General features: G+C 43.8%; 1 protein-coding gene across 2 annotated transcripts in view; it reads left to right on the plus strand.

Moving 5' to 3' along the window:
- The window catches only part of USP12 (ubiquitin specific peptidase 12), an 80,790-nt gene extending 68,696 nt beyond the window's left edge, over positions 1-12,094 (plus strand). The window contains exons 7-9 of one of the 2 annotated variants that reach the window (XM_022574534.2): positions 2,703-2,900; positions 5,376-5,454; positions 7,479-8,871. In XM_022574534.2, the coding sequence (XP_022430242.1) occupies positions 2,703-2,900; positions 5,376-5,454; positions 7,479-7,580 (379 nt within the window). In that variant the 3' untranslated portion in view covers positions 7,581-8,871. Of the gene's footprint in view, positions 1-2,702; positions 2,901-5,375; positions 5,455-7,478; positions 8,872-9,203 lie in introns of those variants that run through there. The other variant, XM_089899705.1, reaches the window with a different exon arrangement.
- The last annotated feature ends 4,961 nt before the right edge of the window (positions 12,095-17,055 follow it).

Below are 17,055 nucleotides of genomic sequence, written 5' to 3' on the forward strand. Positions count from 1 at the left end.
CTATAGTAACACTCCTTGGCTTGGGTTCTACTTTGTCTGATATTAGAATCAGCCAGAGCCAGCTTTGCTGACTTTGTTAATGTCTTTTTCCATCCTTCTACTTTTTAAAAATAGTTTTAAATTATGATTAGATATTATCTAATTATAATTAGATAAAAGGAAGGTAAATACCTCTTACGTTAGTGCAAAATGAACACACCTTATTGTTTTAAAGATGTAAAAGCAAGAAAAAGTATATCATAAATTCATCCAAATTTTAATCATTGTGTAAATGCCATTTAAAAAAATCTAAATGGAAAATTAATTTATAAGTCAGTTTACAGAAGATAAAAATCAATGTCGGGGACTTCCCTGGTGGTCCAGGGCTTAAGACTCTGTGCTCGCAATGCAGGCGGCCCGGGTTCGATCGCTGGTCAAGGAACTAGATCCCACGTGCTGCAACTAAGACCCGGCACAGCATGCACGCATGCGTGCATGCATACATAAATCAATACATTTTAAAAATCAATGTCTATTTCAAACTTTAACTAAAAAGGAAAAAAAAGTTCTCTGTCCTCCCGTTTTTTTCTTCAGCATATTTGTCTTTTGGAGAAAACATTACATTCTGAGACCACTTTTTTAACAACAGTGACAGATCAGGAGCTCCCTAAGGTCACCTTTCTCCACACGTGTTTGAATGGAAGGAAAACCAGAATCCTGTCAATTCTTTGGTGTGTTTGTGGAATTGGTGTTTCAAGCAGGAAATCAACTTCTTTGTTCTTCCTTCTGCTTCACAGTCTCCATAATGAATTTGACTCAGCTTATCTATGTGTTCATTTCTTCCTGAGCCATGTCAGTATGAGAAAAATTTTGTGAGATAGTCTCTCATCATCTTTAAAATGTGGCTCCACAAATATTTGTGTTTGACTTTATCCTGTGTCTCTTCACAAGTGTCGGGTTTCCTCTGGGTAGAAGTGCTGCTGGGAGGATTCGTGTTCCTCCCGTGTTGTCTGATGGGGCGTATTTTATAAGCCAGCATTTGGACATGTTCTGTTTTCTCCATTTGGGCCTTTCCCCCTCTGCTCTGGCTTAATTTCTAAAAGCACATTTTTCCTAACCCCCAGGCCATATCTGTCTCCTCTTCCTAATCTTAACTGCCTGTATCTAATACACTACTAACATATTTAACACTTAGAAAAATCCTTGTGGGTTTGCACCTCACTGGACATTTTCAAAGGATAGTTTGCTTTTATTGTTTTGAAAGAGTTTGTTTTAGCAACTCTGTACCAGTTTAATTGAACAACTGATGTTTAAGAGTTGGATTACTGTATATATAAATATATATCTTGACTTTTTTACTTTCCGTAAGTATTTTCCCATGCCATTTAGAAACTTTCAACAGCATTGTTTGAAGTTGTAAAATATTCTGTTGTGTTTGTATTGTAATGTATTTCAGCGTTTCACGTTGTTGAATAGCTAGGATTCTCCCACTTTTTCACAATATAAAATAACTCCAGAACTGAATTCTTCTCAGAAGTCTTGTATTTGAGATGATAGATCTAGTTTCGATTACTGAGGCAGAGGCCACAAAGGCTGTTGATTCGTATTGCTCGATTGCTTTCCAGGAAGGATTAGGTTTTACGTTTATTTTCGCTGATGTTTTCCAAAAGCCAGGTTAATAAACACTTCTGGAATCAGCTGTCGCACCACAGGTAAGACCTGTAGAACGCAGACCTAGAATGATGCTATAACATGAGTTGTTTTCACTTCAGCAGAGGCAGAGGTTTACTAAGTGTCATTGTTTAATCACGAAAAGTGTTTTGCCTCACTGAACGCACACAGAATTCAGTTCTCTAGTGTTTGTCAAGTACCTAGGTGTGCTAGATGGATAAATATAATAAAAGAGATGGTTCCTGTCTGTCCGGAGTCCAGACCCTAGAAGAGAACGACCCGTAATCATCTCAGTGTTTTATAGTGTAATAAACTGTACAGATGTGAAGTGAGTGTGTGAAGTGCTGATGGAGGGTTGAGGAGAGCAGCTATTTGCGCCAGAAGATCAGGCGTCGGCGCTGAAGTGAAATGGGGGAGCAGAGGCATCTCGGGGAGAGGCTGCCCGGAGGGGTCCTTCAGGGCGTGGGGGGATGGGGAGGCCCGTGCTTTACAGGTGAAAGCCTCGCTCCTGCGTTTCCAGGTTATTTTATTCCCTTTCCAGGGTGCACGCAGCCACCGCTCTTACTAAGGAGCTGTTCCTTGTCTCTGGCAAACGCCTTTAATGGATGGTCTTTAATGCTTTTCTCACTGTCTCCTGCTCTCAGTCTGTTACTGAATTATATAGCTGAATAGAACAAATGGATCTCAGCCTCCGTTCACCTCCGAAGGAGTGAGCGGCCTTAAGGAACTGCTTTTTCCTGCAGCGGGCACAGTGACCTGTGTTTCAGAAGTACAGAGTTGTTAATAAAGGAATGTGCCATCATATCTCTTTGGGAGCCGTACCAAGTGCTGTGTCAGATTATGTGGTTTGGTGATGATGGGGGGCAGGGGCCGTCTTAAGACTTTCAGAATTTTGCTTTGCTAATACAAAAGTCATGGGTAGAAATATGTACAAGTGGGCAGTGCCAGGCTATGAAAACTATCAACTGTTACTTGAATCGTGAAGTTTGATAGTTCTTTTAAGGACATGGTGAACGTCTTATGAAATTTTGTTTTCATGTTTATTTTAACAGGATGAAAGTTAAAAAGCTGCCCATGATTCTAGCTCTGCATCTGAAAAGATTTAAATACATGGATCAACTCCATCGATACACAAAACTTTCTTACCGGGTAGTTTTTCCTTTAGAACTTCGTCTATTTAACACTTCAGGCGATGCAACCAATCCTGACAGAATGTACGACCTCGTGGCCGTCGTGGTTCACTGTGGAAGGTAACAGGGCCGTGGGCCATGGTGGCAGGATGCTCGGTGGTGGGCAGGTGCACGCACAGGATGCTCGGATATGCAGGCCCTTTGGAGGCTTCCGTAGCCCTCGGTGCTGTAGGACGAAAATAAGTTTATTTCAAATGGATATTTCAGATGCATTTTACCATTTCCTTCTTAAAACCTTTACATATTAAAATAGTGTGTTATTGCCTGGATTTGATACTTGTTCTTATTATTTAAATATTATTCTGGGAACTTGAAGTCCTGTTAGTTTTTCGTTTCCTTTTTTCTTGATTATTGGTAAAAAAAGAAAAACACTGCTTAAAGCGATTTTACAAAATAAGTTCTTTCTGAGATTAATTGGATATGTTCATCATGTTAATGATTGTGAAAAACACTTTAAAAGGTTTTGGAGATAATCTTCGAAGATAAGCTTCCTGATTTTATAAGTCCGTGTGTTTCCTGTTAGCCAATAGAGTGTACTATCTCATCTATAGATCTTAATTTATAGAATAGCTCAAAAAATTCTCAAACCACAGGAGTGTCACATAATCAACATTTATATTTGGAACATACAGTCTTCATTGACTATTTAGAATTTCCTGTAATAATTTTATTTTTTATTTATTTATTTTTGGCCACACTGTGCAGCTTGTGGGATCTTAGTTCCCCGACCAGGGATGGAACCCAGGCCCTGGCAGTGAAAGTGCCGAGTGCTGACCCCTGGGCCTCCAGGGAATTTCCTCCTGTAATAATTTTAAAACAGGTCACTCATCCTTTTCCCCCTGGCTGTTGGAAACTTGTACTAACAGCGTGTTGTACTCCAGCCTCTCCTTAGCTGTCCCTCCCTCTCCCAGCTTTCTGCTCAGAATATGTCAGGACAGCTGCGAGGGAGTCCACTTCTGTCACAGTCTTTAACCTCCATGGTCTGTGTCAGCCCATCTCCTGCCTCTTATCCTCAGCAGTAATCTTTGTTTTCCATTTTTGGAGCATGATGTTTCTAAAGAAGAGCGATGACATCTGAACAGAGGAAAACGACATCGGGTACCTTACAGAGCCCTGGTGTAATGATCAGACTGGAGGTTTATTTTAGCATAAAAAGTGGTGTTTTTTTTTAAGTTTTGAGGTATTTTCCTCTACAGTGAAAAAGTACTCTCTTTGTGTCATTTTGTCACCTAAGATATTCATCTCAACTATGGAATCAAAGATCTGAGGAAACTTGGAGGCAGCTTATTCTTATATCTGAGGTTGCTACTTTTAAAATAGTATTCACCATAAAGAATAATCTGTGTTGAAAATTACTTCAAAGTCTGTAATATAATAATTGTGGTAGAATTATAATTTGATTTAAAAAGTATATATAAGCTTTTATAGTGAGTCATACTTAAACTGGGAGAGGTTAAAAATCTTTGACGTGTTCTTTGTAAAGTATTTCTTTTAGGGACTTCCCTGGCGGTCCAGTGGTTAGGACTCTGCGCTTCTACTGCAGGGGACACGGGGTTCGATCCCTGGTCAGGGAACTAAGATCCTGCAAGCCACGAGGCACAGCCAAAAAAAAAAAAGAATTTCTTTTAAAAGAAATAATCCCACCTTTATTTTTACATTTTTCTAGATTTCTGTATTCCAGATTTGTTGAAAATGAGATGCAGAGGCAATTATAATAATTATAATGGTGCTAAGAGTTAAGTACTTAAAGCTAGCACTAATAATACTAAAAAAAAAAGTCACTTGTTTAAAGAAGTTTATGAAGTTGGAGCTTGATTTCAGAGCCAAGGATTTGATATCTTTACTTTTTCAAGCATCACATGGAATCCTTCCTCAAGAAAAACTATTGCCGAGGGTTAAGACTCAGAAATAACTCTACATGCATTGTTTTGTAGTTTAATTCAGCATGTTCTGCCTGTGATCACCTCTCCTCCCCTCAAAAAATGCTAGAAATTTTTATTTCAATCTTTTATAGAAGTAAATTGGAAAATTACTTCAAAAATAATAATTTTAGGGCTTCCCTGGTGGCGCAGTGGTTGAGAGTCCGCCTGCCGATGCAGGGGACGCGGGTTCGTGCCCCGGTCAGGGAAGATCCCACATGCCGCGGAGCGGCTGGGCCCGTGAGCCATGGCCGCTGAGCCTGCGCGTCCGGAGCCTGTGCTCCGCAACGGGAGAGGCCACAACAGTGAGAGGCCCGCATATCGCAAAAAAAAAATAATAATAATAATAATTTTAAAAGGCACAAAGAATTTTATAGTATAGCTTTATATAAAGAGAATACTGGTTATATCTCTCAAAGTAGAGTACTGATTATTTGGTCTTAAAATTGAATGCCAGTTCAGATCAATGTAGCTTGATCTTTCGGGGGAAAGAATAGGTAAGGAATATTTTTATCTGTTTCAGTTTTTCTACTTTACAGAACGTGGAATATAGGGCATAGAAGAGCAATGCTAATAAACTTTGTATAAAATTAACTTTTATTTCTCTTTGTTTTAGTGGTCCCAATCGAGGCCATTATATTGCAATAGTTAAGAGTCATGATTTTTGGTTGTTGTTTGATGACGACATTGTAGAAGTAAGTAGTTTCCTAATTTCTTGTTTTTCTTCAAAGTTGTGTGTGTATTTTGCTCTTAACTTTTTCCTTCCAGCTTCTCATTGTATATGACAGGTCTTCAGATTGTAGTCTGATTTCTACTTCTTGCTCCCTAACATCCAGTCCCATTGCTATAATGGTCAGCTAACCTTTAAAATGTTTAGAGGGCTTCCCTGGTGGCGCAGTGGTTGAGGGTCCGCCTGCCGATGCAGGGGACACAGGTTCGTGCCCCGGTCCGGGAGGACCCCACGTGCCGCAGAGCGGCTGGGCCCGTGAGCCGTGGCCGCTGAGCCTGCGCGTCTGGGGCCTGTGCTTAGCAACGGGCGAGGCCGCGGCGGTGAGAGGCCCGCATACCGCAAAAAAAAAAAAAAAAAAAAAGTTTAGAATAGGCACTTCCCTGGTGGCACAGTGGTTAAGAATCTACCAGCCAATGCAGGGGACACAGGTTTGATCCCTGGTCCAGGAAGATCCCACGTGCTGCGGAGCACGTAAGCCTGTGCACCACAACTACTGAGCCTGCGCTCCAGAGCCCGCGAGCCACAACTACTGAGCCCGCGTGCCACAACTACTGAGCCCGCGTGCCACAACTACTGAGCCCGCATGCCACAACTACTGAAGCCTGCGTGCTTAGAGCCTGTGTTCCACAACAAGATAAGCCACCTCAATGAGAAGCCCTCACACCTGCACAGCAACCAAGAGCAGCCCCTGCTCGCCACAACTAGAGAAAGCCCACGTGCAGCAACGAAGATCCAACACAGCCATAGATAGATAGATAGATGGATAGATAGATAGATGAATAAATAAAATTTTTTAAAATGTTTAGAATAAAACAAGGGAAAATCTTTCAACAACAGAGCTAGTTTTAAAAAAAACACTAGGGCTTCCCTGGTGGCGCAGTGGTTGAGGGTCCGCCTGCCGATTCAGGGGACGCGGGTTCGTGCCCCGGTTCGGGAGGATCCCACATGCCGCGGAGCGGCTGGGCCCGTGAGCCATGGCCGCTGAGCCTGCACGTCCGGAGCCTGTGCTCCGCAATGGGAGAGGCCATGACAGTGAGAGGACCGCGTATCGCAAAAAAAAACAAAAAAAACAAAAAAAACCACACTATTAACAAAATAACTTTTTGAGCTATAAGGCACAGTAAAGTATGCAAATTTTAAACAACTTAAATTTTTACGTGAATGCACACACACACACATAACCGCCATCTAGATCAAGATACAGTATATTTTCAACACCCCAAGAAGCTCCCTTATTCCTCCTCCTGGTCAGTACCCACAGCTTTCCTCCCCTACCCACCATCCCCTGGAATCCCCTATTTTGAATTTTACTATGTTACTGTGATGAATTTTGCCTGTGTTTGAATACAAGGGGCTCATCCAGTGTGACTGCTTTTGTGTCTGGCTTTTTTCACTCATCAGTACCTGTGCAGCTCAGTCTTGTTGCCTGCAATAGTAGTTCTTTCTTTATTGCTGTCTAATTTTCCATTGTACGGATATACCACGTTAGAAACTTGACTTTTTGTCCATTGTTGACTATTACAAATAAAACTGCCTTGATTATCCTTGTACAAGTCTTTTGTTGGACATAGGCCCTCATTTTTCTTGGGTATATTTTAGATTGAACCATATGAGACAGCCATTTTTGTAGGTCCCCAATGGTTGACAATTAGTGGTTTCCTATAGTTCAGCCTATACCCAGGAATAGAATTGCTGGGTCACACACAGGGTAATTGGATGTTCAGCCTTAGAAGATGATGCTAAACATTTTCCCCGGCATCTGTGCCATTCTACATTCCTCCCAGCTATGAATGAGAGTTCCATTTGTTCCACATTCTCACCAATACTTGGCATCATCCGTCTTTTTAATTTAAGCCATTTGGATTGTGCAGAGCTGTTTTATGAATGAGAAAATGAAAGGCATTATTCTAAGAAAGGTTGAAGATTTTATTGCATTTAAGCAGTTCAAAGAGCTTGTCTTTGTACTAAAGTTTATGTTTTGCCTCACAGAAAATAGATGCACAAGCTATCGAAGAATTCTACGGGTTGACGTCAGATATCTCAAAGAACTCTGAGTCTGGCTACATCCTTTTCTATCAGTCCCGGGACTGAGGGAACCGCAATAAAGAGAGACTTTCTGCCTCATTTCTTCTCTGGTTATTTGGGAAAGGATCAAGCACCAGTGTTCCAAGAAAAGAGAAATGCAGGGAGCTCAGGGGGCAGTAGCACACTTTGCACACAGTAAAGCAAAGACTGGATTAACACGCTGTTCCTACCGTGGTAGTTGATTGATTTGCTCAGGTATCATGCTGTCTGCGCAGTTCCATACAACAAGGCAGTGAAATCAGAGATACCAGCTCCTCTTGTAAAACAGCCTTCCAGTAATTGACATGCACTTTCTCTTCGTTAATTGCACCAATGAGATTGAACTCCTTGGGGGTGCAGTAGAAAGAAAAGGAATCTGTGAGGTGGTACTGACAATCGCAGGAGGTGATGTTGAACACACTGCATACCTTTGCCTGGTTGAACACATCGAGAAGCAATACTGGGTGGTCTTTTCGAGCGTAAACCAGAAATACTTTTGGGCCCAACACTTGCAGTTGCCTTCCTGATGTAAAGAAACTAACACATACTAGAATCCAGTGTCAGGAAGACAAATACGTTTGCTTCTCTGAAGAAGCTTATAATAATATACAGTATATGTATATCTAGGGAACAGTTGGTCAAAAGTGGCTTTTTGTTTCCCCAAGGGGAAAGACTGGCTTTGTAATTATAATTTTTTTCCTTATTTATTTTACTTAAAACTGGTAGAGTCTAAGTATTGTATGAAGTGCCCATGATTCTGTCAGTAAATTTCAGCATATTTTTATTAGTTTTTGTCAGTTTAACTAATCCTTTTGTTTGTTTCTGTTTTTAAGGTGAATTTTAAACTCTGTTTTAAATCATAAGTTACCTTAAGAAAAATTGCAATGAGAGGAGGTACATATTCTTTTTCGGGAGGAACTGATATCTCTGGCTAAATATTTGTCCTAGTTGTCAGTCAGTTATTTCATGCAGTTTTAATTTCAGTAAAATTAAAAACTATCCCAAATTCCCTGTCATTGTGGAATGATCTAAGAAGTCCTGGTGCAGCAGTGGTGTGCGGCCTTGAGAGTTCGTCAGTGCTCTGCTTCAGGTTGAGGCCACGTTTGGAAAACTCATGTCATAGCAGCTACGTTACTTTCAAATGTTCTTTATCCTGGAAAGAAGTGATCCATCCCAGCCCCAGCTCCTGGAGAGCTAACAGACCCTGTGAGGGTTACATTTTAATGAGGTCGACCAGAAGTACTTTGAAAGCAAGTCTTTTTTTTTTTTTTTTCCCCCCTTCCACCTTTACAGATGTTATTGGAATTTAACTTTGTGTCTAAGACTTCATTCTGTTGGCAGTTTCAAGAAGTAATATGTGTGATGTAAGATGTATGTAAACCGTTGCAGTTGACACTTTGCCATGCATCAAGAAGTTGTCTGACGGTGGCCGAATGTAACTTGCTGAAAATAATTGAATATATATACAAGATAATAGCAATCAGGCCTTAGATGTTCCTCATTCATGTTTTTTCCAGGCAGGAATCTTTTTCTTTTAATCGTTGTAATTTTGTAAGCTTATTTTACTAATACTGTTGAATCTGAAAAACAAGCAACAAAAAAATGTTTTGTCTGCTGCTATTATTAACATTTATTATCTGTATCTTTTAGCTCAGGAAATGACTTCACCTGTTCGTTCCATGGATCGATCTTTAACAGGGTCACTTAGCTAATGGGACTGTTGAAACAGATGTACTGGGAGAAAATGATGATATATTTTGACAGATTGCTTTTTAAGAGACAGTTTCTAAAGCCTTACCCTGGCTGGAATGGTTCTGGTACAAATCATACGGCCTGCCTGATCTACCACCGTGGCACAGAGAATCACAACCAAGAATGTGGGCAAGGTGATAGCTGCGGAGGTGGATGCATTTTTTATTTTGAGGGCTTCAGCCAAATTGTCTTGGAATTTAAAGCGAAATTTCTGCAGCTTTCAGTATGGAGACGAGGAGTAACGTGAAGCTGAACCAGTTTTTCCTTGCGTTGGGCCGCAACATGTATGAAAAAGATAGATGAAGTCATTTGCATAAAGGTACAGCATTGGGATACTATGTTGTGTTTGTTTTTACATTGTGCATTTAAAAAAACATACAGTGAAGTAAAAGCCAAGGTTAAGTTTCCTACTGAAGCAAGTTCTCGCGTTGTTTTTGAGTTCCATGGTAGTCACACACTGTTCACATCTACACCCTGTTTAATAGGATGACTTGTCAGGAGGGGACGATGGGGTGATGGTTGTCAATTTTCTTTGTACACTCTGAGTGCAGCTGCACCTACGTAAAATGTTTTGAAGCTTCTCAGAAATACAGTATACTTTAAAAACATGTAGGGTTAGGGTCGGGGGGAGAAATGCAGATATAGTAAGTAAGAAAAGTGACCCATATAGAACACGTTGTGAGGTTGTGCGCTGGTCCGACTGACGGAACTGAGGGGCGGGTTTCAGTTGTAAATGGTGGCTGATTGCTGTCTAACTGTGTACTTGTTTGTTGGGATGACTATCCCATATTTTGTATATTGGAATAAAAATTTCTATAAATTATCATAACTGAAAGTAAATATTCTAAATTAAGTCTCACTTCTAAGTCACATGGCTTCTGTCTTGGCGGCTTTACCTTTAGAAGCTGGCTCGAGACAGGAGCCCTGAGACTTTAGGCAAAGAGAAGAGGTGAGGAATGTAATATATGGGTCTCGTCGCCTCTGACCATCCGTGTAGGGTTTTTTCTTTCCTTGACGGCAGTAGAAAGACCTCACTCCCATAACTTACTACTCTTGATACTTTCTTTAAAGCTACTTTTCAATAAAGATTCTCTCATGAGGTATTTACCTGGGAGTTGGGAGGCTAAGGCGCTCAGGTCCTGGCTCCTCAGTGAATTTAACTGTGTGACCTTGGGCAAGTCACTTAACCTCTCTGTGCTTCAGTCTCCCTATCTTGTAAAATGGGAGTAATACCTACCTCACAGGGTTGTTGTGGGGATTAATTAGATATAATGTCTGTAAAGCATCTAAGGTTCTTGAAGAAGGCGCTATATAAATACAAAATAATATCTATTAAAGTTGGTTTATTTGTGCTTGTGGGGTTTTGTGTGTTTTTTCCTTTTTTCCTCAGATGCATTTGCAAACTAGAAGTACACACTTCGGACACTGTGTTACTGGTTTTGCTCAGAAGTTACTACTTTTGTGACCCAAAGAGATTTTCCCGGAACACATCCCATTTGTGTAAAATAGCATTCCGTACGTGCCTGCGTGTTTCTTCACCACGTACCTTGCATTTATTTGTCTTTATTTAGTAGCATTGTCTTTCCCCAAATCCCAAGTTTAGAAATGTAAACTTAGAATCTCAGAGGGCAAGATATCTTTAACAGTCACTGTTGCTAGCACCCCTCCTCCCTTCCAGGGTAGTACTTGCTCCTGTAAAATCAGCACTTGAACTTGAGGACTGGAAGCTTCGTCAACTGTTGAGGGACTGCTGTTTATTTATCCTCACCATTCTTGGGAAGCCTGGCCTGGAGGCGCTCTTGTTTATTCACGTCTCTGAAGGACTGTTCTCAGAGTGGACACAGCACCCGGAGGTGGGGAACTGAGACAATCATCTGTATCGTGTTGAACTTTGAGTAAATGACACTGTCTGTTTTCAAGAGTTTTTCGTGGACTGTTGAAAAGCCAGGACCACCCCTCCCGTTTTCCAAGTTCCCTTGTCTTCCAGTACCTGTGCCTGTTATTTGAAAGCTCTTCCTCTTCTCCTCATTGATGTGTTTTCTGTGACAACCCTTTTTTTTTTAAATCTCCAGAGCTGCTGAAATAACCCATCATTTTTGAGTTGAGCATGTGATAGGCCCTGGACTCAGCATTTTACCTTTTTAAAAGATTCATCTTGAAGACAGTGTCTATGAGGTTCATTTTACAAAAGAGGAAACTAAGGCTTTTCAGAGGTTGAGTGATTTTTCCCAAAGTCACTCAGCTGGAAGGTAGTAGATCCAGGTGTCAGAGGATCCGAACCCCTTGTTTCCCTGTGGAAGGTTCTAAATTACTCTCAGGAATTCTCCCTCAAGCAGCCACTATGGACCCCTGATTTCTGAAGAAACAAGCTTACACGATTCGTCATATACCGCTTAACTATAATCCACCTTAATACTGGGTTCCTTTCTTAAGTTTCCTCACCTGCTGTCAATGATGTGCCCTATAATTAAACTGATCTAGGACTTAATGAAAACGTCATACCTTCTAATTGTTTTCAAAGAAGCAAAACTCTTTGAAGGTCAAAAAAACAGTCCCACTCTACTGATAAGTCATTCCCAAATCTGGATAATTAGCAGAATCACTGGAGGAATTACAAACGTTCAGATTCCCGAGATCCATCCCCGAAGATTTTGACTGAAGATGAGAAATCGAGTTCTCAAGGGCTCCCAGGTGATTCTCATCATCCAGGTTTGGGCCTGTGTTAGAACTCACCTGAAGTTCTAGATCAGGGTTTCTATAAGTTCACTGCCAATCTGGAGTTGACCTGTTGGGAGCATTGTCGGAAAGTGAAATCATCTAAGGAATACTCATGGGATACTTAAGAGGGACAGAACTCTTGTCTTTACGTACAGCATTTGAAGGGCTGCCGTCTAGGGGGTGTTTTGCTTCTAGGGTTGAGTTGGGACAGAGCAGTGGGAAGAGCAGAAAGGCCCTTAAGTACAAGGGAGAGCTCTCTGTTGGTTCGGCAGTGAGAGAAGATAAGAAATGAAGCCTCGAGCAGGCGCGTCTTACCATTGGCAGGTGGGGTGCCTAGACTGGCTCGGAGGTTGTGCTAGAAAAACAAGCTCCTTCCCACGTGAGGCTGCAGGGACAGGGCGGACAGGGAGCCATGCATCCTAGGCCAGGGCTCGTATTAGCTCCACATCACACTGCCCTGCATCTTTTAAACTAGGTGGACGTCGGGTGCTATCATTTACCGCAGGGAGAATCTAGATTGCACTGGTCATTAGGGTGGGAAGCACCCCTTCGCCTGTCCCTGACTTGAAAAGAGGTAGGTGGGTTGAGCAAAGCACACCAGTCTCTAGGTTTCAGGTGGCAGGAGTTGATTTCGTATTCCTTCAGTTTGTGCGGGCACAACGGCCTTGGGTGAACCTACCCTGCATTAAAGACGCACTCCACCGTCTCTCAAAATACTTTCCTTTGGAGAACACTCTGGTTCTTCAGATTTAGGAACCTCCGAATTGTGGCCAACTTGATAAAAGACATTAAAAAGTGACCGAGGAGCGATGGCTTACCTTGTGCGGTGGTGCAACCCTTGCCCAGTAAATCCTGGAAAGTGCATGTTGGGTCATTGACAAGATTGCGGAAGAAGAGACGTGATTTTACTGTACTCGGCCGTGTCGTTCCAAAGTCTCACCCGCTGCAAGGCCCAGGAACAAGACAGTGATCGCATACTGTCTGTGCACATTTTGGGGTGATAAAAGAAATGATGACTTGTGTTGTTTATAACCTATTTACTGAAACTTCTGTTTGCTGGTGGCTTTTCCCTTCAGGAAGGAACCATTTTCCAAATGGAGTTTGTTTTAGGATGCAATATGAATTCTTGGGCTTCCCTGGTGGCGCAGCGGTTGAGAGTCCGCCTGCCGAGGCAGGGGACGCGGGTTCGTGCCCCGGTCCGGGAAGATCCCACATGCCGCGGAGCGGCTGGGCCCGTGAGCCATGGCCGCTGAGCCTGCGCGTCCAGAGCCTGTGCTCCGCGACGGGAGAGGCCGCAACAGTGAGAGGCCTGCGTACCGCAAAAAAAAAAAAAAAAAAAAAGAATTTCTTGGCTGGACTTGACTGGTTAGTTTTTAATAACCTGCCAGAGTGTCGCACTTATTTAAGGAAAAATAAAAAGTGATGATAGGATGGTGAGGAAAGTAGACTTACAAAATGGCCTGTCCGTGGATAAGATGATTAGATGGGATCATGGAAGCTTCAGAAAATATAAGCATCTTACCTGTTTTCCCCGCATTACATGTATTTATCATTCTAAAAGCCATCTCAATTATTGCACTCTGCCCAAAAGATGTATATTTTAAGTTCCTATCGTGAACCCAAGTATGAGCGATGTAGTGTCTGGACTTCTATACATCATATCTACTCTTTTACCATATATTAAGCTATTGACGAGAACCGGTTTGAACTTACATTGATTTACTAAATGTAGTTACCAAGTGAGATAAGGCTTAAGATCCTATCCCAAAGCAGGCAGGCAGGGGTGGGGAGATTTGTGCTCTGAGAAGGAAATCCTGAGCTGTGGTGTGGAGAGGGGTCTGGAGGGGCCAGAGTGGGTGTGTGTGTGATGAAGCTTCAGGGCAACAGGACTCTGCCGCGGGCTGGCTGGGGTGCAGGCGAGGGGAGCAGTGTCTAGGAGGACTTCTGGATTTGTGTCGCTGGCACAGCTTACGAGACAGAAGCCTTCTGCTGAGAACCCTGGAGGAGGGCCAGGCTTGGGGGTTAGGTCATAGTACTCCACGGTATGAATACCACGGTTTCTTTATAAGCATTTGCTTTTTTTTTTTTTTTTTGCGGTACGCGGGCCTCTCACTGCTGTGGCCTCTCCCGTTGTGGAGCACAGGCTCTGGACGCACAGGCTCAGCGGCCATGGCTCACGGGCCCAGCCGCTCCGCGGCATGTGGGATCTTCCCGGACCGGGGCACGAACCCGCGTCCCCTGCCTCGGCAGGCGGACTCTCAACCGCTGCGCCACCAGGGAAGCCCCATAAGCATTTGCTTTTAACAAACTCACACTGCCTGGCAGTTCGGGGAGGCCTAGCCCTGATGGCCAGGGAATCACTGGAATTCACACGCTCAGGATCTGTTAGCCTCTGTCCCACGTGCCACGGGGCAAAGCTTTAACAGTAGAATTTGAGATTAGGTACAAAGTTGAAATGGCTCTTGTACTTCTGAGATAATTACTCTGTGGCCAGGGAACTCCCAGAATGTGTTACAAGGTCTACAGTGATTCCGAGGTATTTAATAACTGAGGACAGATTGATAAGCTTAGCAGCCTCATGGTGAAGAATGTTGGGTGTCTTGAAAGCTTTTATTGGAAATGAATCGTATCTATCCTCTGCTCTGGCATAAATAATTTCCTTCTATGGAAAGGTGATACGTCTTAAGGACCGTGGAGGGGCTTTAGAACGAGAGAAAAAAAAATGCAGTTGAAGGGCAACTTGCAAAGTTTTCAAAGGAAGTTTTGTGAAGTGAATTCACTGCTAGACAGATTGAAGTCCAGTCCGATGAATCTGATGGACCTGCCCCAGGAGCCGGGTGCCACTCTGTGAGATGCAGGCGTTGCAGTCCCATAGGAGGAGGGCTGATTCCAGGGCAGCCTTGCAGTCCCGGGTTCACTGGTATCGAACATGCTTCCATTCTCTCCAGGGGGAACTCTTGTCAGAGATAGCTGCTGACGCGACAAGTTTCTCTGACACAGGTCTCTTGGTATCTTTCCCAGCACCAATCTAGATCTGAACTGGTGGTCACTTGGTGACCGTAATGTTCATTGCCTTCTCCTTTATATGCTGACCTAATCAGACACACATTAAGTGGGCAGCGAGCCAGCCTTTCAGAGCCTCAGGACCCAGTCCTATAGCCCATAAGCCTGCTTTCCTCATTTATAAAATGGCAAAAGTAAGGCTATCTTGTAGGAATGTCATAAATGGAATTGAGATACATGTAAGATACACCTGGTACAGTTCTGGGCGACAGTCCCTCAACAGCGTTGTCTAGAAACTTCAGCGGAAACCTAGTACTGATTTCTTAGATATTGAAGGGAGTTATTATGTGAAAAGCATCACTTCAGTTGTTGCAGGGGATGTAAAGATGGCTAAGACACCATTTCTGTTCTCACGGCGCTCACAGTGTAGAAAATAAGCTCATAGTTGAAGAAGAAAGACAAAACGTGAGTAAAATGTTCTTCAGTTTCCGCAGGAGCTGTCAGAGGAGACTCATGTGGTTTAGAGCGCATCCCAGCCCCGCTCCACGTGTCAGCTGAGCAAACGCCGGGCTTCATTCGGCTCCTGGCCTGTGAACTAGACATCACTGTGGATGCTGCCTGAGGGCCCAGAGGGTGAGGATTGCATTGCAGGGGCTCAGCCAGTGCCAGCAAGGATCTATTGATGCAGCTCCTGTGATTGGGCACCCACTGTGTGCCACCAGCTTCCAAGAACACAGAGTGAGGCCTTGTGCAGCTCAGTGAAGGAAACAGGCAAGCCAGTAATTAACTGCAAGGATACAGAGTGTGGAGAGCCCTGATGGGGACGTAAGTAAGACAATGAAGGAACACAGAGGCAGAGCATCTAAATCAGACTGCAGGCAGGGAAGGCGCCCAGAGGAAACGCCACTTGAGCCGAGCTTTCCAGGAGAAGTGAGGGTTAGTCAGAAGAAGGAGGGGATAGAGAGGGGACGCCTCTGATTATAAAGAAGACAGTATGTGAGAAAGTGCTGTGGACAGGAAACGTCGCCTCCTTGGGAAGTGCGGCTGTAGTGTGGCCAGAACCAAGAGGCAAGGAAGGTGGGGCTGTAAATCCAAGAGCGTAATTGATCAGGTAAGGAGTCTGGATTTTCCTAAAAGGCAGAGAGGGGACCTCGGGAGGGTTCTAAGCAGAGGACTGATTTCTCAGAGCGACGCTCACGAAGAGCCTTTTAGTAGATTCCTCCTGCCTGGAAGAGGAAGACCAGTGAGAAGACTGTGGTCATCCAGCTGAGAAGGCGTGAGAGCCTGGCCAAGGGGCGGCTTTGGGGATGGGGGGCGGGTTTGGGACACCAGATGCTGAGATAGGATCTTTAGGACGTGACTGCCGTGGTGGGGTTCTTGCGGGTTCTCTTGCAGGCCGTTTGGTCCCTCTCTTCACGCTCCAGTGGGGCAACCTCACCTACCCCACGCCTCCGACTATCAGCGATGCTAGTGACAACTCTTTACCTCTTGCCTAGGTGCCTTGAGCTCCAGGCCCTTCTAGCCAGTTGTCACGTGGGCCGCTCCATCCAGATGTTACACAGACACCTCAGACTCAACTGGCTCAACCCCCATCCTGCCCTCACTCACGTACACAGGTCAGAGACTGGGAATCGTCCTCCGTGCCTTTATGTCCATCCTGCCAATACATCCAGACCTCAGGTCCTCTCAGGACGACCCTCTAAATCTCCTGAGCCCACCTACTTTGATATCTCTAGACCATGGCTTTGGTCCAGGTCGCCACCACCTTGTGCCTCCCAATCAGCATTTCGGCCTCCAGTCCTGGCCTCGGTAAATCTGTTCCCCGCAGTGAAATTTGAGGGCTCTTTTTTTTTTTTTTTTTTAATTTATTTATTTTTGGCTGCGTTGGGTCTTCGTTGCTGTGCCCAGGCTTTCTCTAGTTGCAGCGAGCGGGGGCTACTCTTCGTTGCGGTGCGCGGGCTTCTCATTGCGGTGGCCTCTCTTGTTGCGGAGCACGGATTCCAGGCCCACGGGCTTCAGTAGTTGTGGC

This window comes from Delphinapterus leucas, chromosome 18 (assembly GCF_059928025.1).
Source record: "Delphinapterus leucas isolate spDelLeu-1000000601 "Yukka" chromosome 18, BTC_Dleu_Yukka2, whole genome shotgun sequence".
NCBI lineage: Eukaryota > Metazoa > Chordata > Mammalia > Artiodactyla > Monodontidae > Delphinapterus > Delphinapterus leucas.